A 20,202-nucleotide genomic window follows, 5' to 3' on the forward strand; every position below is an offset into this window, starting at 1 on the left:
AATTTCTCTGAGCTTTGAATTCTGTTAAAGGAGGAAATTATCTCTCTAAGGAAGTGTTCAATCAGTTTAGAGAGACCAAATTGCACTGACGGACTTGCAAGTTAACATACCTGGCTCCCCACACACAGCTACAATGTTTTATAATACACAGTAAGATGCACAGCCCAGCTGATTCTTCTCTTTTTCCCTTTATGCAGCTTGCAAAGTTATAAAAGATTGATTAAATTGTCCAACCTTCACAAAAATGGGCCACGCTCAACTACTAGAAAGCTGATCATCCTAATAGGTGTGTGAATTTGGGACAGGAAAACTCTACTGGGAAAGACGGTTATTAGTAGATGCCAAAAGATATAAGAGATTATTTTCACCCTAAAATATCAAAGACTAATCTCTTCAGGATATCTCCTGCTCTCAAGCTGCACACTTCCAAAGGTTGCAGCCTTTGTCCAGGTCCAGGGGATCTGGGAAGGGGACAGCAAAATGAGAAGAAAGACAGAAACAGGCCACCCGCATGCAGCAGCAAAAAGAATACACTAAACCTGGCAGAAGCATCTTGAGCCAACAGTCTTCCTAAGGTGCGAAGTGCAGTCTAGTAGCAGTTGGAGCAGTCCTGCTACCAGACTACAACAGAAAATAGAAGGAAGATAGAGAAAGAAAGAGGCTGGTCCAAAAAGAAGTGTCTTTCTCCTTATACTAGGTGGCTTACATTTTCGAAACAAGCTTGCGAAATCAGGGTCCACAACCATTTGGCTTTTAGAAAAAAAATTATTATTAGAGCAGAATAATCATTACATTCAAAATAATGGACATTTGTACAAAAGTAGAGTCATACGGTCAGCAGTAGACCAAAACTAGTAAAAATAGCTCTTCGAAGTACTGTCAGTAACAGTTTATGATGACAAAACCTGAAGCTAAAAGACATGGTACAAAACAAGTGTTTAGCCCAGCTAGGAGAAGAGAAACTAGACGAAGGGTAGTAACAACTCTGAGAAACTCATCTGTAGAGTAACACAAGTGCAGAATTGTTAAACCCTCTGCTACATTAGCTGACCTTCATCTTCACCATTATACAAACAAACCCCTTCAGTTATTGGGTTTTGGTATTTCTCTGAGGATCTGGCACATTGGGAAGCAATTTCAGGAAGTGCATTTTAGAGGTGCATACAGCAGTTCTCTCTCCAGGTAGTTTTAACATTAAAATGCAGGCTTGTTCATGTACTCTTCCACTGTCTGGGGGAAAAACAAAACAAAACAAAAACTTGATGCATTATAAGCAGTACAGTAATATTCAAACAAATCCTCTCGTCCTCTCTGAAGACAGTTGTAATTTTGCATGGAATTAATTAACTAAAAGGTAGAAATAACTCTGCTTTAAAAACCTTTCAGAGCATTTTAGAATCTGCTCTTCTAATCGTGGCATCACGGTTGTGGCCAAACTCATCACATCCAGCTGGCCGTTGTACAAAGCTGGTGTAGTTTCACGTGCAAATGCCAGACCACTGTGAAAAACTGTTGGACTGACATAGCGTGCCCCTAGTTACTTCTACCAGCATGCTTTTCTTCCAGCATTAAAATGGGTCCTTCGCTACCCAGGAAAAAATGAAGTAAATCCATCACATTCAGCTGCTTTTGCCACTCCTGGCTCAATGGTACAAGTTACATTACAAGTTACAACAAGAGAATTCCTGCAGGGTTCTGAATAAAGTTACATATCTGTGCCCTGCAGAAAGACTACGAAGGTGTTATGAATGAAACTCGTTTGCCAGCAAGAACTTTTGCCCATGTTAAGTGTTAACAGTAGGTCATCTGTTTCCAATGTATTAGTGAAACAGAAGAGATTCTTCTGTATCCATATATATGTACGTATAAATGAAATATAACCTTAGATTATGTTCTCATATTATATAAATATCTTAGATACATCTTAAACTATTTCTTAATATAATATCCAAGAAATTCTAGCAGTTAAACTGCAAGAGAGCATTATATAAAGAGCCTCCAGACAATTCCGCAAGATGCAAGAGGGTTGAATTGAAAGCTTATATAACTGCTACCTTGACTGCACTGTTGTACCTATTGAAACTGGACGTAAGACACATTTGGATAATTAAATACCAGAAGTGCTTAGCTGTATTTTAAGCTCCTGTCAAACAAGGAAGATGAAAGAAGGCGGAGGAAGATCAGGGGTTTGCCTTTTGTTTTCCTCTGCCTTACCTCCTGCAACATGTCAGAGTCTTCTATGGCTTTCACTGCAGACCTCTTTGAAGTTTCTTGAACTTCTCCACCGATTACAAACTCATCAAGAATAAAATAAGCTTTTTCAAAATTAAAGATAATATCCAGCTCGCACACCTGCCAGAACAAAAGGACACCCCACATTTAAATAATTTTTACAGCATTATAAGCACTACTAGGCCAAAAGTTGTAAGATGATCAAACTTATTCAACATATCCACTCTTGTGGCAAGTAGCAGGGTAAAGAAAGATACTGCATATTCTGTAATATTGCAGCTTCTGCATGTATTCTCTTCACATATATAGCCTATACTTACAGCAAAGATATTCCACTTACTATATTTTATACAATATATTACATTCATAGTAGTTTTCTGAGAACAAAGCTGACTTCCTAGCCCACTAACCTTGTAATAGGTCTTACATAGCACTTGTAATATGGGTTACACATGTTCATGCAGCTTCACAGAGCAAGACAAAATCCCTGCCCTAGTGATCTTACAGTCACGGACCACTTTTTTGTTTTGAGGTGGTACAAACGGCACAGTGATTTACATAAGAAATGTATTAAGGTAGTGGGAACAATTTCAAAAATGTTCATAGAAAAGATGGGTCTCCTGCAGTCTTCTAAGACTTACTGAAAAGACTTATTTGGACCTTCTTCAGGTCTTTGCTTTAAAAAAACCACCCACTTTATCTTTTTCCTCTTCATATGCCCTTAATTGTTACACAATATTGTGAAACAAACAAAATGAGCATATCTGAAGATGTCAGGAGAGAGAATCAGAGTACACTCACCCAGGGTTTTTTAAAGTAATTTTCCTCAAGCTTTCCCCTCAAATTCTATTCCAAGACAGACATACCAAGCACCGAGATTAAATTGGGAGGGGGGAAAGGATAAAAAAAAATACCTTATGATAGTTTCAGCTCTATTTTATAAAATATTCTAATAATTCATTTCGCTCTGGATTAAGAGAGTCTACAAGTTAAGCAGTGCAGATGGAAACATGAAGCAAAACACCTTCAGACAACGGTTTATCAGACAGCCAGGAATGGAGTTCAGGGGAGAAAGTGAAACCTACGTTTCCAAAGTATCTGTCCAGAAGCTCTACGTATCGATGAACGACCTCTAGTGTCAGGAGCTCATTGTCTTGGTCTTCTATTGCACAACAGAAATATAAACTAGCATACCTAGGGAAACAAAGGCAAAACCATGAGTGAACAGCTATGCAAATGACAGTTAATGTCTATCTGGTCTCTAAAATAATCATTTTCTTTCATTCTTACAATGTCCCAGAGAACGCTTAAAAAGATCAGATAATTTAAACAAATTCTTAATTTAGTTAGAAAAACAAACTCCACCCTTGGCAAAGTGGGATACCTCCAACACCGGTCTTAAAAAAAACCCAGTAAATCAGCAGTACTCTAAGGTCTCCCTCAGCTGCTGCAACAGCACTACAGTAAGTGGGGTTAATTAATGAGTTACTGCTCTTTATTAAAAAATAAAGGCAAAAACCAAGGTGGAAGGAGTTACATCCCAGCAATCCTGCTGGCTATCAAGTAACTGACAGTGTTTTACATAGGGCCTGAAAGCATGAAACTGCTTAGACCAAGCAATCTTCACAACTAACTTGCAGCAAAACTTTATGTTTAAATCAACCCAAGATGGGAGTAACGATCTACCTCAGCTCTCTGGTGCTGTGGCTGGAAGCCCAACTTGTCACAGCATCTGATCAGATGTTTATATCCATCGCTTCACAGCATGGAGCACCATTTTTGCTAAATGGGAGATGCCGCTTAATTTGTACAGCGTGCTATACCTTAACGCTACTTTTGTTTGCTCCAACTTTACATGAATGAACAGGCAGTTAATGCTAAGCATCCTGTAACTGGGGTCCAGTGATCGGTTTGGAAAAGGAAGTGTAAATTAACACTTTCCAGAGGAACATATATTTCAGACAAAATTTGACAAAATGTTGAAAGTGCCTCAGAATAGCTCCTGCAGCCTCCTGAAGAGCCTGATAAAGCTCAGCATGCATCTCAGCAGGCTACCTTGGGGAATTAGAAGGAGCAGTGAAGCCTAAAGCCTTCTCACAGAATTTCAAGCACCAATACTTATTATGTTACTCCCATTTCTCTCCTTTAACTGATTGTACAAGTATTTTGCACCCCACAATTTACCCTGCCGATTTATCTGGGGACACTGTGCTGGTATACACAGATCACTGATGGCAGGCTCTGACTAGCTTAGTCTAGCACTTAAGGTTTTGTTTGCTGCTTTTCTTGAAGAAAGCCTTTATTTTCCCTCTTCTGGCACGTTATTTATATGAATAGTAATCATACGTTCTCACAAAATTACTCACACCTTTTGTAAACAAGCTTGAGGTCTTTCCAGTCAACAAAACTACATGTTTTTTGATTGCGAGACAAAATAATCTGAACAATTTCTCGAATGATCTTTTTCTTCTCTTTATCAGGTAGCGTCGTATACCATTTCTGAAGCCTTAACTTCCCCTGCCGACTGAACAGCAGTATAAAGTGTATCTAGAGTAAACAAAGCAACATGGTTAACACTGGGGCCACAGCCAGAGAAGAGCATTCCTCTGCCCCACGCCGGAACTCTGTGAAATCCTAGCGAAGGCATCTCCAGCCCTGACATGATGTCTGGACGTGGCGTCAGTGAGGTCTGGGGGAGGCTGAGCGGGGCAGCAGAGATCCCTCTTCTCTCCTGTTTCTTCCCCAGGCAGCTCTCTCCTCTCTGTGAGACCTCTCCCCTTCGCACCCTCTTCCACCCGACCTTCCCCACCTCCTTCCTCACCTCGTGCAAACAGCAGCTTTGCTTCCTACTCTACCACTTCCATGGGGAACAGGAGGAGCATCACCACTTTGCAGTTGTGAGAAGAGCCTCCTCCAGCAAGATTAGACACCTTAGTGAAGGGAATAAAGACTTATACACAACAAGGCTAGGGGCTAGGGAGACCAAGAATGCAGTGTGGCACAAGACCAGAAACACGAATACCTAGATAGTAATCACTAATTTTGGTATTGATCAATCTCAGGTCACAAACAAAGCAGCACATTCCTAGAAGAGGCTATAAGGAGCAGAAGAAAGCAACTGCTTTGGAAAGGGAGCTTGACTAGTTTTACTAAAGAAATCACCAGATTATGAAACACAGATGACTATGATGACAAAGGACAGACCTCAGTGACCAAGTATGTTACATTAAATAAAGCATAATATGTACACTGTTCTAAAATTTCAAATTTAAGTCTAGTCATAATTTTCCACAGTTTGGCCCATGATTTTTTCATGCTTAGCGTTAGCAGTATTATTGAAATACAGAAGTGGTCACTTTCAAATGCCAGTTGGCTTTTGGAAGAAAAGTATCAATTCACATTTATACAAATGCTTTTATTAGCAGATTAAAATAAATGACCATACTAAGTCTTTAAGCTACAGTAAGCTACAGTAAGCTACAGTAAGCTACAGTAAGCTACAGTAAGCCATCTACCCATAGCATGGCAATGGCTTTAAGAATGCAGGAAATCTATTTGAGGATGACATCCATCTCAATGGGACACCATCTGTCAAATGGAAAAAAACCCACAAACCAAAACCTAGCAGGGATAGAGATGCTTCCAGTGGCTGAAGACACTGTGAACTGCCCTGTTCCTGACAGGCATCCCCATCGCTTTTCTCACCAGTAGCAATGCCTGAAGGCCAGGGACCTGCAGGAAGGATGTCTAACCGTAGTCACGGCCATGTCACCATGACAGGCACACCACCACCTGCCCAAGCAGAGGCAAGGCTTCCTCTGATGCTGGGTGGACCAGGGAGAAGCACAGCTCATTTTCCTCATTTGTTCCCAGTCCTTGCGAGCCCCCCAACAGAAGAGCTGGCAGGTCCCTTGACACATCCCATTCCCATTCGCCTAGCCTTACCCTTCCCTATAGTTTCCCAGTCTACACCCTAATCCCTTCTCCCTCTTTTCTACTCCAGCTTATTGCTGCACCTTTACTTCCCCATTGCTCCATCTCCCCAGTAAGGATTAAAGTTAACGTTCACTATTACTATCAAGATTAAAATGCAGGTTTCTATAAAGACAAAAATCATTCTACGCTCTGGTAAAGTCCAAGCAGAGGAGTATACCAGGGAAGCTTCTACATAAAAGAAAAAAAAGAAAAGCTACCGATTTTAAACAAAGCAATCATTCATAATTCAGAGCCACGCTCTAGCTCTTAAGTCACATAGTTATTGAGTAATCCAGAGATAAGAGTTCTGACTATACTGAGAAAGACTTTAAATGTGGGATCATTTTAAGGAAACGTGGACTGTTTTATTCATATGTGCCTGTGGCAGGATCTACTGGTGGAAATATGGCTCTTGCCATCATTAGTCTAATGTGCTTGATAAAATTACAAGGATTTTGTAGCTGCCTTGTATTGAGTCCTATAATACTCTCCAGATGAGCTTGCTAAATAAAAATTATGCTGCCAGCAGTACACATGGCCTGATTACAGTGAAGATCAAAGCACCATGCTCTTGCCTTTCTCTGTTCATATGACCAACTGGGTTTTGACAACATTCCAGCTGTCAGGGTTACCCCGGCCCAGTAGATGAAGGGACAGTACTTAGTGTCCATACACTTCGTCCGCTGAGAGGAGCTGAATGAATGAATGAAAGACTACTTTGCATGCTGCACAGCTCATTAACTCCAAAGCCTTTGTAAAGGTGAGTGTATTTTGAAAAGCAGGGCATAGGTCCTGCACACAAGAGCAGAAGGTCAGTGGGTGTCCATTTAAAAGTAACGAGGCACAGGTAGCAGCTATTTGATAAACAAATTTCTAGAAATATGGTGGATCAGATAGGAAAGGGTGATTAGATTTGATTGACAATGCAGGGAATTAGTCAATGAATTCCTTTCAAAAGCTGGCAGCATGGTCAGCATAACAAGGTCGTGCAGTTTGAGAGATCCTCAGGAAGAAATGTGTTTGCCTGCCGTGCTTCAATAGGGGAAGACAATGAAGGGGTGTTCTGGTTTGGGTTCAGCTGTTGGACCCAACAGACCTTAACTCTGAGTGCCTGCAAGTAATCCATGTATGTGCAGGAGAGCAGCCTTACGCCTCTAAAAGGTTAAATACCAGCAAGCCAGGGAATTACTGTGAATATTATCACCATTTTCTGCTGATTAGTTTACTTCAGGGTGTTATGCTTCACCCATAGGAAAGCTGGCTGCTCTCCATTTAAAATTGCTTTGAAAACTCCACTGTTTCTTGTAACGATGCAGTTGATGTTTCACCACCCCTTTCATGAGCAGAAGGAACATTCTTTGCAATCAGAAAATACCCATTAACACACTTTTAAACGCATCAAGATTTGTACACAAGTTTCAAAAATCCCACTTTTGGGTCTCCTATCCCACGTTGCTTCACATACAGAATATAACTGCATACCTCATAAGGCGATTTTACTATTATAGAAATATATACAGCTAGAAAACAGGTAAGAGCTTCTACCGTAGCCCATTTCTAATTTTACAGTCTGCAGTAAAATAATGTGCCCTGAAGCCTAGGTATGTATTACCGGCCAGCTCAGAGCTCCTGTAACAAAATAACGCACTAGAAAGCTGCAGATACTTAGAAAATACGGTGGGCTTTTTTTCTCTTTTGACTCTTCTTCCTTTTCCTAAATTCCATTCAATTTGGGAAACTCTCTAAGAGGTAAATGTTGTTACATTCTCAAGAGGTTAAATGGCTTAATTCCTGTGTGAGCATCTCATTGCTATAGACAGACATTGTTTCAGGCAGTTCAGCATCGCTCTGCCCAGCCACACAGACACAGTGCGACACACCACATTCCCCACTGCCCCAGCTCCCTTGTTACAGCTCACTGGAAAGATGCCGACGCATCAATAAACCTGGAAATGTTGAAGAACTGCACAAACACAAATTAATAGCTCATTTGTTCCTTGACTGGGAAAACCTATTTGCTTTCCTATAGTGCTAACGGTGAGATGGATGTTGATTAAGGAATTTTTGGTTAGTTTTCAGCAGCCAAACTACGAACAGAGGTAGATTATCCTGGTTTTAGGTTTTACTCATCTTTAAAAGTTCTAATTCCAGAGGAAAACAAAGGCAAATGACTTGCTTCAAGCAAAATACCTTTGAAGCAGAGTGCTTGATTTCTTTTGCTTCCATTCTAGGGTGTGCTGGCTGTGACTAACAATCACCAGACCCAGGGGCGATGCCAGTGGGAATATTTAGGTCCAAGCCTGAGTGGGTCGGGATGAGGAGTGCCGTTCCTATGAGAGCATCGGCTGCCTTCACATGAGGAGTCTGTAGGAGACAAGCTTTGGTCTGGGAGCCGAGTGTAATTTTATTAGCCTGTTTTACTGAATCAGACCCAACCACCTACAGCACTATGCAAAATTATCTCCACAAACGTCAGTAAGTAGCCTAAATGACTGCATTTTGTATTTGTAAGCCATAATTTCCTAGTTGGAAAAATAGTTGTTTTTTTAAATCAAGCATTTAAACCGGACTTCTAAACCTGAATTCTATCCCCTCCTCATGCATTTCTGAATCAACTGCAGCTGTAAGTTGTGTAACAGGTCAGAAACTTAGAAGGCCTTTTGTTTCATCCAGATCTACAAAACTGCACCAGTGTTAACAACCACCCCCCTTAGTTTCAGGGCTACAAAAAACTTTCATATGAAATAATTTAGCAGTAAATAGACCACACACTGAAAATGCAAAATACAGAAGGTTTACATGTTCATAAAAAGCAAATATAAAAGATGTATGTAAAATGCACAATTGATACTTTTTTTTCCCCACCTTCCTTGGGAGACCTTTCTCTCCTTTTGCTAATGGGCTGCCATGGTCTGAGAAGTAGCTCACCTAAGCCTGTCTCCTAGACTGCTCCCTGCCAAGACCAGAGGTCCCCTTCGTGCAGCCTTCCCCAGTGTGCAGCCATTTCGCACTCCAGACCAATCAAACGCTTTACAGTTGGCTCACTGGTTTTGAACTGCGCTCATTTGTTGCTTTTACAGAGGTTTTAAAACTTTATCTGAACTCCAACATTTAGTACAACTGCCTAAAGGGCCCCAGACTTTAACATATACATACAGAACAAACCACCTGTAAGGATATCAAAAAAGACTGCCACGTGGGTAGGCAAAGCAGCTTTCCTGACTCCCAGAGTCATTTCTCCAGTTTACTGTCCAATGACATAAACATGTAAAAGATGCCACACTTCTTCCTGTGAGGGGAACTCCAGGGGTCAACGCAGCAAGGCTCTAATTCACCCGGCTGTGAGAGGAATGAGCACTGGAAATGCTGCTTCTCCTCCTCCTGTAATTCAACCTGCATAACCTGTTCTGTGGCATCTGGCTGCTCCAGGTCCCTCCATGGGAGAGGACAGGGAAACAGGAGGACTCCAAGGAGCCTACGGGGAGGGATGGCAGAAGAGATGGCAGCTGGAAGACTGAAAAAAAAGAATCCTTCTCTTTTCCTGGGTGCTTGGTTTGGGCAAGGATTTGCTTGGCTAGGCAGCTCTGTCACTCCAGCAGCATTGGGATTAGACTCTGCTCCAGTTGTAACCTTTTGGAATTCAGTTAAATCCCTCCCAAATCAAAGTCACCTTTATAAAAGAGAAAGATTCCTGAAATTCATAAGTTAACTAAAATTTGCAATTAGGAATTACTATCCTGAAACAGACAGCTTGGCAGAACTTGGAAACTTAGGTTTTCTTTAAAAGCTTTCTTTTTAAGCCTGCTGCTGCCAGTAGGGGAACAGGCAACGTATGACATACTAATAAAGAAAAACTGATGGACCACATAAAAAGGGAAGTGGGACAACAAAAGCCACACCTTTGGCTGATGGCATGCCAACAGCTGCCGACAGAAACCTGGGGAAAACCAGCCTGACTGGCTGTACTTAGTGGAGAGGAAGCAACTTTTTTCATAAAGTTCTTTTCACTTATTCTGACTCCCTTGAAGTCTGCTTGATCTTCTGGCACTGTTTTAGTCGAGTTCATATTCTGCTTATCTTTTACTATTTTTCATTCTTTCCTCCAAATGAAAGAATGTATTTCCCAACATCGACAGGTGTCCAGAGTTTTTTTATTAGTATTTATTTCACATTACATCTGAAAATGAACAAACCTACCTTCATGAAATTGTTTCTTTTAAAAAGTATGAGCATCCAAATTATCCGAAGAGGTTTTTTTCTCCAAAACATTTGAAGAATAAAAAAAATTCATTTCAGTGTTTGCTTTGTTTAGTGGTTTTTTTTAAGGGAGGAAAGTAAATACTGACTTTTTTTTTAAAAAAAAAAAAAAGAATAGCTATACTGTGAACACACAGATGGCTTGGAATGCCAGGTGTTTAAGGCGAAATGAGAAGGACATACTGAATGGACAACTACTGACCTAATGTATTAACAATCTAGCTACATCAGGAAAAGCCAGAATAACAACACACTGAAGTATTTCGGTATTCTGCTGCTGCACGGAGTCCCCATCTGGCTACTGACCTTTAATACATACACTCTGGGATTTTAGGGACTTTTAAAGCAATTATGTAAAATCCAGAACAGGCTACTTTATTGAAAATATTGCCTTCCTTGTTTACTCTGTTAGTCTGTTATTCACAGCCACGCAGAAGCTGACAGGTATTTGTTAAATACCGTAGAATCTCAGCTTTAAAAATTCAAATGCATATTCAGTCCGTATGATTCAAGCAAATAAGAAAAAAAGAAAATAAATGAAAAACCTGCAACACAAAAATACCAAAGTAGCTGCCCAACTGGCACAGAATTCTGTCTCACTTAATCTCCATTAGGAACATTTCTGAACAATTTCCCCTAAACAATACATCCAAAGTCCATGCAATAAAAGCTGTGCCAGATCATTACAGGCACACGTGACTATAGTTACACATTGATTTTATGCTTTTCGTGATGCAGAAACTGCCCTTATCTTATTACTGAAGATTTTAAATTGACCAGCATTCTAGTATTTAAAGGATATTTACACCATATAATATTGATCCAGGCAACAACCTTCTTGAGAGCCTCACTTGAGTTAAACAAAACTATAATCAAAACACTACAGCTGATCTCAAGTTCTGAATCAAAACCATCTTGAAGCTCCCTGCTCCTGATCCCTACCTAAGGATGAGAAAACAATGCTCAGGCCCCCGCAAGCTCCCTCCAGCTCTGTTCCTGTTTATCACTGCCTCTAGCAGGTCTAGTCCTCCTGACCTTGGCTCATTTCTCATAACCCAGCAAAATTCCTTCAACAACCACCTCCCTACAGTACAGGCATGCTTGGGTCTCCTCCTCGCAGGCTGCTGGGCATCCCACCAATGGCGAAGCTGGGTTTCCAGCACCTCTCCAAAGAGGACAGACAGCACAGCTTTCCAACAGAGCTCCTAAGATGTAGATGCAGGCAGCGACATCCAGTTTTTACAGAGGATAATTCGTCTCAGTTTTCTTAAATCCGTGATTTTTTTTATTCCCACAAAGTGGAATTACCCCAGTTTCTAGGCAATAAGCAAGAACAGGTCCAGGCAGGGAGTTTGCACAAAACCTTCCCCAAACTTCACCAGTGGAGAGCAGGCCAGTGACCACACTGCAGCTGCGTGAACCAGAGAGACAGCACTCACATCCTCAGCCTTGGCTCCAGGGACAGACAGCTGCAGGGACACCAGCTGGCTGACCTTACAGAAAGCAGCACAATTTGAAGACATTCAGAACAATTATTAACCAGGTAATCACATCCTTCTACCTCCTGTGTTCTCAGAGGTGTTTTTATTTGTTTATACGCTTTTGGGAGGCAGTGGAAATCTTCATTAGGTTACTATTAGCAGGAGGAGACCAGGGGAGAGGCTGAACAAGCTGCCAAGAACTACCTCTAATTCGCTATAGCCCCAGTGTATTTTACAGTCACAAGAAGCTGTTTTCCCAGCCTGCTACTTGGACAGCCGGTGAAGAAACAGAGCTAAAATCTAGCCCAATAGACTCTAGCAAAAGGTGCAGCCTCTTTTATTTTAATTTCCCATTTGTCTTATCAGGTATTTGCAAAGCCCTGCTATGTGAAGGCACCGTGATGCCCTTCCCTTGCCCCTGAGCTTTCAGGGAGCAAAGTTAAAGAGCTTTGCTCTGGGCCAGGGCAGGCACACGAGAAGGTGATGCGTTTCCCTGGGGCCTCAGCCAGCTGACATAGTGCTTCAGCCCTGGGAAGGCCATGTCTGGCGGCACAGGAACACTGCAGGTCTGCAGCAGTCTCACACCCATTCCTCCAGCTCCCAACATAGACACTCAAGGAAAACTCAAGCTCTGAAAGGACCAAAGATTCACATGAGTTAGGATGACATTCGTGAATGACTCTGAAAGCGCACTGGAGTAATTCTTTTGAAACACTGCAGCGTTCCACTTAGGCACTTTCAATAAACTCTTGGTTTTCCCTTTTAAAATGGCATTTTTTTTTTTCATTAAGGTAAAGAACTGACATGGACTTAACCTAAAGAAGCAACTGCTGTTTACAGAAGAAAGGGCCAGAGCACAGGATCTCACAAAATGCTTTATGTTGGCCCAAAATTTAGCCTCCAGAATGACAAAGTGTATGAAAAATTAATTCTGCTATACATTGGGTCTTGTCATGAGACTCAGAGGAAAGGAAATGCTTTAGGTCCTGTTCCTTCCCCATCCCCGTCTCCTGAGCCTGGTGGCTGTTGAGTTGTGAGTTTAACGCAGCCATGTAGCCATTCCCATGGCTTTTCCAGAGCTCAGAGCAGACGGGCAGACACCCACCCAACACTTCACATGTTCTCCTTCCAGCATGCAATGTTGCAAGACAAAAGGCACAAACTGGTAAATTTCTGCATTTTCTTCAAACAAAAATGATTTTTTTTCTCATTCTTTTGCACTATGTGTCTATCGCTTGCCTCAGGGAACTAGGCAGAGGGACATGATCATCATACAGGGGTTCCTGCACTGGTTAATGGGCCATCGAGAACTGCAAGTGTCTGAGCAAAAACCACCGTCAAGCTCAAGCAGCAAGGCAGCAACAGGCATTTACCGGCTGGTGAAGAGGGATTTTAATGCCCTCTCTTCCCTTCTCAGGTCTACACAGAGAATAGCAAATGGACATCCTCACAAATTCTGCAAGTTAGAGAAGAAAAAAAAAAAAAAAAAGACTGGTGCATGGAGTACCTAGGGTTATATCTGTCATATTAAGAAACATAAATCCAGGACATACTAGGCCAGAAAGACATGTCTGGCAAGAAAGGCACGTCAAGCTTGCCTTAAACCACACAAATGTAAATTTTCTTTTCCCGTCCTACCCCGGTGACTCTGCATGCTATATTCCTACTTGCAAATAAAACACCATTTGAGCATGACTGGACCCTGCACCTCTCTAAACTGCAACATCTATAAAACACAAAGGCCCAGAGTTGGCCCCTCAAGAAAGCAGATACCCAAAGAAGCCAAGGAAATGCATGTGACAGCCTTTAGAAATAGGACAGTAGGGAAATGAAAGGGAAATGAATGGGCAGGGATGGTAATTAGCAGTTGTACATATGTGATACAGAAAGAATTCTTTTTACAGGAGCAGTACGGTTTTAATTTAGGCATCACTGGAAAGACTGCTACTGGCTCACATAAATGCCTGATGTATATGCCAAAGCATAAATCTTATAAGTACTTTGGGGAGGAGCAGCTCTACCTGCCCTCTCTGACCCATCAGTTTCCTCAATACTTTCACTGTTTTGTCCCTTGCACATAACTGATGCCTTCAGAAGGCAGAAGATCTACAGGATGGTTTATAAAGCACGGGATTTTGAAGTAATTAAAGAAAAGCAGCAAACATTTTACATGGCTCACATGCTTGGCAGCATTTTCTTGCCTCCTCATAGCCACCGCTGCCCATTACTCCTCTAGCTCTCTCCCTCCATTTGCCTACCTCAGATGCCATGGCTTTCTCCAAAGCCCTCCAGGCACTTCACATCCCAGTAATGCCTGGCTCTGAGACAAGCCTACAGTTTTCTTATTTGTGAGTGAAAATATATAAAATGACTTAAGCAAAGAATCATCAGATGATCTATCATTTCTTCCGCTTTCCAGAAATGAGCATATTACCCAGAGACAGTAAAGTGTGCATCGCAATGACTGCACAGCCAGGCAGTCCAGCGCGGTCTCTAGTACAACAGTGACTCATGACAGTGAGTACTTGAGACAGACATGCAAAACTGGAAGAGGATCACATCGACAGTCAGAGATTATAGACTTCCTGAGAAGAACCCCAAAAAAACATTTTTCCTAGCAAATCCCACAAAACGGTATTAAAAAGTCCAACTGAATGGCAGGGAGTAACTGAATGCCAGATGATGGATCACCTCCTGAGCAGTACTCTGATCTGAGCAGCTTCCAGAAGGGGACAGCACAAGTAACAGGGCATGTGTAAAACCATTCTGGTAGTCCTGTCTCCAGGAATCACAGGTTTAAAGATTCAGGGCCAGAATCAGGATCCAGACAACGCACCTATGGACCCATTCTCTAAGAAATGCCAAACCACTAGGACACCCACAACACCCTTGGCAGTAGATTAAAAACCTTCATCTACACTGTGTGAAAAAGCATTCCCTTTTGTTTTCTTTACATTTAGTGCCTAAAAATTTCACAGGATGTATCCTGACTCTTCTTGCAGCAACCATTCTTTGTAGCATTCATGATTTCACGCATTTCTATCACCTCCCCTGCAGTCATCTCTTTCCAAGCTGAAAAGTCTGTCTACTCAGAATCTTCTAAATAGGATGCCATTGCATTACCATTATCTACTCCCACAGTAATAGTTCACTACAAGATAAACAAAGAAATACCACACGGACTTTTCTTTTTCATGTAGAACACTGCCTAAAACAACAAGAATCATCCATTTGTAATTTTCTCTCCCTCCCTCATCTATTCTAATCTGCGCCCTTCTTGTCTTTCAGAGGTAAATGCCTAGAGGCAAGGTTCATTGTCTTTGCTAGACCAATACACAGCTGTATTACAGAGTGGAAAAAAGCAGTTAATTCTTTAACCTGTAGACAGTAAGTTCCGTGCAGCACTGAAAACATTTTGCAGATCTGTGTCTAATTTAACAATTACGGACACTGAGACTGTTAGTGATTCAGAATAGCTGAGAGTTCATTTCAAAACACCGGGCAGGTGTCAGTAGCTGCAGTCGCTTCAACTAGTATTTCCACCCAAGCTTCTAGATCAGTGACTGGTATCAAATGTCTCGCTAAGTGGAAACAGTGCTTGCCAACTCCTTTTCTATTCAGGCCAAGTACATTTTTAGAGCCCCTGTGTCAATGGGATTCTTTTGATCTTCTTCCAGGGTTTCAGATCACGCTCACAGGTACTAATTTTTCTCGGTGTACTGAAAAGCAGCACAGGTAGGAGGGAAGCAGACCCTTTACTACGCAAGCACCAGTTCTGCACTGGTAACACTGAGGTGGCAGTAAGATCAAGGTGTTGCAACACAGGCACGAAAGACTAAAGCAACATGTGTCTTTGGGGAAAGAGTTTTCTCCTATGTGCTCTCTCTCCGCTCTTCGATTTTGTTGAGACAGCAATCCTTCAGGACGTGTTTCTCTGCTGCACCCATATATGTGTCAGGGAGCAGAATTTAGTCTCTTTTCTAAAAAGTCTTTTTTTTTTTTTTTTTTTTTTTTAACATGTCACAAAGCAGCAGCCAGGCAGAAAAGCTGTCTTTCTCATCAGGATGTGAAGTTAGCTTTGCTAAATAGACTCTTTCCTGAAACTTCCTTGGAAATCTGCAATACAGCAAGCAATCAAAACAACCCACTGGCTAAGATACAGTACCATCTGCACAAGTACCTTCCATTCAGATCTTAAAATACAGAAAAAAGGTGGCAAGCACAACTGTGTCATTCCAAGCTAGAGGAGTGGATCTACGAAGAGTTTAAATGACCTGTTGAAAGTTCTTCGCTCATGAGCCTGAGTAAGGCTTATTCTTGGTTTGTCATCCAGTAACCCTTATTTCTTGACACGTAACTTAGCGTAAACAATTCCTTCACAGAGACTGGATGACAGACACAGTAATTTTAACCAAAAGAGTACCCTGACAAAAGCACCCTTTCAACAGCACTGGTTAATAAAATTATTAACTGTAAGAATGCACACTCACCCTATAAAATTATAACCATCAATACAGTAGATCGTCTCCAAATTGTCAATAAGCAGCGCTCCCCCGGGACCATCATGAGTGCTTTGAAAACTAGCATTTATGGAGCGCATGTATCAGGGAGAGTTCTGAGATCAGCTTCCCTGAAATCTGCTCCTGTATTTACTGATCTTCAAGGGCAAAATAGGAACTCTGGTTGTTTACACAAGCTTTACCCGAGGGAAGTGACTATGTAGGGCCAGTCTCGGGGTGTAGCCGTAAAGATTATATCTATATGGGGACTTAAGGTGTGCAGACTGCATTGCCATCTGTAAATTCAGTACTATACATTTCTATTTGCAAACGTAATGACAGGTCACCTTTCTAAATACACTAGACTAACACATATTTAGCATTCTGGCTAAGCCACTGAAAAACAACAACATAGCTCTGCCTTTGAGGATAGAGACAAACAACAAAGCTTGGCCTCCGATGAAGGAGTCGAGACTTTGACTTCTGTTCAGCTGCACTGACAGTAACTGGTATCACGGATGCACACAGTAGGCAAACTGTGCAAGACAGCAGCTCAGGGCACGCTCGCAGAACCTGCCCCAAGTCTGAATTATCAGGCAGTAAGATGGTTTCTCAATTAAGAGGCATCACTGACCACCTTACTGCTTGACAGCCCACAGTCCTCCTCAGGGAAAATCTAGCCATTATTCTGAGGATATTGGTCATCACGCTTAACAAACGAGAATAACCATGGCAACCTTTTCTGATCCCAGCAAACCACCACCAAGCACAGCACTGGAGAGCTGAAACGACAGGATCCTGCCTGTCAGCCCTTACACCTGGAGGGCTGCTGCCCCCTTCCAAGCTGCTGCTGCTGCCTCTGCCCAGCCATGGAGCCAGGTCACACACGTGGCTGCCAACAGAAAACGTACAAGGAACTGAAGCAGACCCAGCGGGTCTCTCGGACACGTCACTTGATGGAAAGGCAGCACAAAGCTCCTCTGACCCCCATGAGACCAGGTAGCTGAGCAAAGGCACCGCTGGACGCTGCGCCCACTTACCTGGCACCAGGGAATACAGGTAGGAAAAAGCTCTTCCCAATGTGCCCATCACAAGAAAACCCACTGCCTGACACCACCTCGCTCTGACAGAAGAGCCAGACAAAGGACAAGAGATCCACACAAAGCCACACCTGATCTTTCTCCAGGCTCTGGAGCTGAGCTGATCTGCACCCCGGCTCCTCAAGTTACAGGAAGGCTGCAGGAAAGCTCTCTTAACAGCCTTGTTTTCCTGGTTGGCTACAAACGGCTGTCGGCGTGACCCCAGCTCACCCCGGGGCCAGAAGACAGACAAGGAAGGACCAGAACTTTCATTCCTGCAAAGGTGCAACCCTCGCCCCAAGCCCCCCGGCCGGTGCGCTGCGGCCCCAGCAGGCAGGCTGGCACGCACGTCCTGCACAACACGTTGTACCTCTGTTAAGAGCCAACTCAGATTATTCCAGCAGGATGATTTTTCACTGAAATCCAAGTTTCTTTCCCCCAAACACAAGCCGGCCGCTGGCGCCCCGTCCCGGGATGCGCCCTGCCGCAGGCACGGCGGCCCGGAGCCCGGGGCAGCGGCGCGGCCCCACAGCGCCCGGCCCCACCATGGGGCTGGCCCCTGGGCGCCGAGCCGGCCCCGCGCAGGGTCTCCCCCGGCCGCGGCGGGTGCAGGAACGCGGGCCCCGCCGGACCGAGGGCAACGGGGGCAGCCCCGCTCCGCCCTGCCTCCAGCCAGCCCCGGCGGGGGAAGCGCAGAGAGCGCCCGCCGAGCGGGGCTGCGGCACCCGGGCAGGGGTCGGCAGCAGCCGCCCGGCCCCGGCACACTTACCATGGTGCGGCGGCGGCACGCTGGGAGCCGGCCCGGCCCGGGTGGCTGCCGGCCGCCTCCCTCCCGCCCTGCCTCCCTCCCCGCCCCGCGCCAGGTGAGGCCCGGCCGCATCGCGCCTTCCCACAATGCCCCGAAAGGGCCCTCCCGGGCCGCCTCCCCCGCCGGGCCGCGGCTCCCGGGGAGGGCACGGGGGGGCCGGCCCGGCCCGGCGGCAGCGCCCGCTACGGGAGCGGGCGGGCGGCCCCGCACGGCGGGCGCGAGGCGGCCCCGCTGTGCCGCCGGCGGAGGGAGGCAGGGCGCGGGCAGCGGGCCGGGGTTCGGCCGGGACCGCACACAGCTCCCCCCAGGCCCCGGCATGTGGGAGGGCAGGCGGCCCCTGCCGGCACACGGGGTGCCCCCGGGCTGTGGGCCCGCCCTGCTCCCCGCAGCGGGACCCCAGTTTAACAACAACGCTGCCGGTTTCCCGCAGCGGCTCGCCTCAGCCCTGCCGAGCGTTCCCGGCATGAGGCCACGCTGCCGGCACAGCCGCGACGGCTCGGCACCCACCTCCACCACAATGAAACTCGCCCTAACCACCGCAGACGGCTGGGCTTTGCTAAGCTGTGCTTTCTGGGGGAGCAAGACACGAGCAGCGCCGCCGGTAGAGCAGCGAATCCCTGTAACCTCCGGCAGGGATCTGCCGATAAGCAGCTGGTGCCTAAATCATGTGCGACATCCACAGGCTCATCACTTGAATCTAAAGCTCTAAATCCAGGCCTAAGGCTTCTCAAGCTCCTACCAGGAGTCTGATTCAGATGCAAACTACCACACGAGCACAAAACAAGACAACTTAGGATGTTTAAGTGCCATGTTTGTAGTCTAAAGGAGAGCCGTTCTGCAGCACACAGCATCACCTAGCCCAAAGCGCTGCTCTCTGGATTCAGGATATGGTTCCCACCTGCCCTGGGCAGAGCTGTGCCCTGCTCCCATGTGCAGTGCTAGATGCATCAGAGCCATCAGTGAGAACGCAAAATCTGAATGAGCTCAGGGACTCCAGGGGACACAGTGATGTCAATGGCTGACACAGGTGGAACCCCTCTTCAGCCTCTGGCTTCAGCAAAGGAGAGGTCCCTCACTCAAAAGCAATCCTGCATGCATGGCTGAGAGGGCAGCTGGGCTGAAATCCACTCACAGCTGGAAAATCTTGTTTGCAAGGGCAGAGAGCATATGGAGGGGTGTGCTCCTTACACTCATTTAACAGTGTGGAGGTGATTTCCACATTTCCCTAAGCACACATGACCCTACTCCTCTCTGCCCTCCATAAGCTTCGATTTGGTCTACACAAGCACAGTGTTCATAGCGCCTTTCGCTGCTGCTTGCTCAGTTCTGGTTTCTGTATGTTCCAACCCCATCCTCTCAAGCAGCATGATGCATGCTGTGCTGCGACACTGCCAGCTGCCGAGTGCCCTGGTTTCACTTCTGGAGTGCACAACACAAGAAGAGTCCCAGCTGCCTACAGATCTCACTGATAGTTCATCTGCTCACTTGCCTCCAGCCTCTGTCGCATCCTGAGCACATATCCCAGACCCATAAAGCAGTGCTATCTACAGACTGCATGGACACACTCACCCTTTACTGCACAGCTGTGGTGCAGCACTCACCACGCCATGCTTCCAAGACAGGCCCCACTGGTTTTGCTGGGGCACTACCTTGCCTTCGGTGTGCCTGCTAAATACATGCTTACTGCTATCAGCATCTGTTAAAATAGACCAAACCCTTTTGCTAGATTCTCTGAAAGACGGCTGGGATGAGTAAACAGGCCAAATGAAGTGCCACAGCACCCATGCTGCCTTCCCCAGGAGGTAAACATCTGGCTCCCCCACAACCACAGCCAACGCTCCTGTCCTTTGGAGCCCCCAGCTCTACCCTAC

General features: G+C 44.8%; 1 protein-coding gene across 1 annotated transcript; it reads right to left on the bottom strand.

Annotated features, from left to right (window-relative positions):
* Positions 1-745: 745 nt before the first annotated feature.
* On the bottom strand, positions 746-18,425 carry AP1S3 (adaptor related protein complex 1 subunit sigma 3). Its single transcript, XM_055817105.1, has 5 exons — positions 18,293-18,425; positions 4,601-4,779; positions 3,318-3,426; positions 2,215-2,352; positions 746-1,230 (listed from the first exon to the last, which is right to left on the bottom strand). The coding sequence occupies exons 1-5, from the start codon at positions 18,401-18,403 to the stop codon at positions 1,195-1,197; spliced, it is 573 nt and encodes a 190-aa protein (XP_055673080.1). The 5' UTR covers positions 18,404-18,425; the 3' UTR covers positions 746-1,194.
* Between the last annotated feature and the right edge of the window lie 1,777 nt (positions 18,426-20,202).

This window comes from Falco peregrinus, chromosome 12, assembly GCF_023634155.1.
Source record: "Falco peregrinus isolate bFalPer1 chromosome 12, bFalPer1.pri, whole genome shotgun sequence".
Lineage (NCBI taxonomy): Eukaryota > Metazoa > Chordata > Aves > Falconiformes > Falconidae > Falco > Falco peregrinus.

Coding starts and splice junctions, on each gene's coding strand:
- AP1S3 (XM_055817105.1), bottom strand. CDS start 18,403: ATGCGGCCGGGCCTCACCTGGCGCGGGGCGGGGAGGGAGGCAGGGCGG. Junction 4,780..18,292: donor CGTGCCGCCGCCGCACCATG/GTAAGTGTGCCG, acceptor TGTTTACTCTAG/ATACACTTTATACTGCTGTT. Junction 3,427..4,600: donor CTCAAGCTTGTTTACAAAAG/GTGTGAGTAATT, acceptor TTGTTTCCCTAG/GTATGCTAGTTTATATTTCT.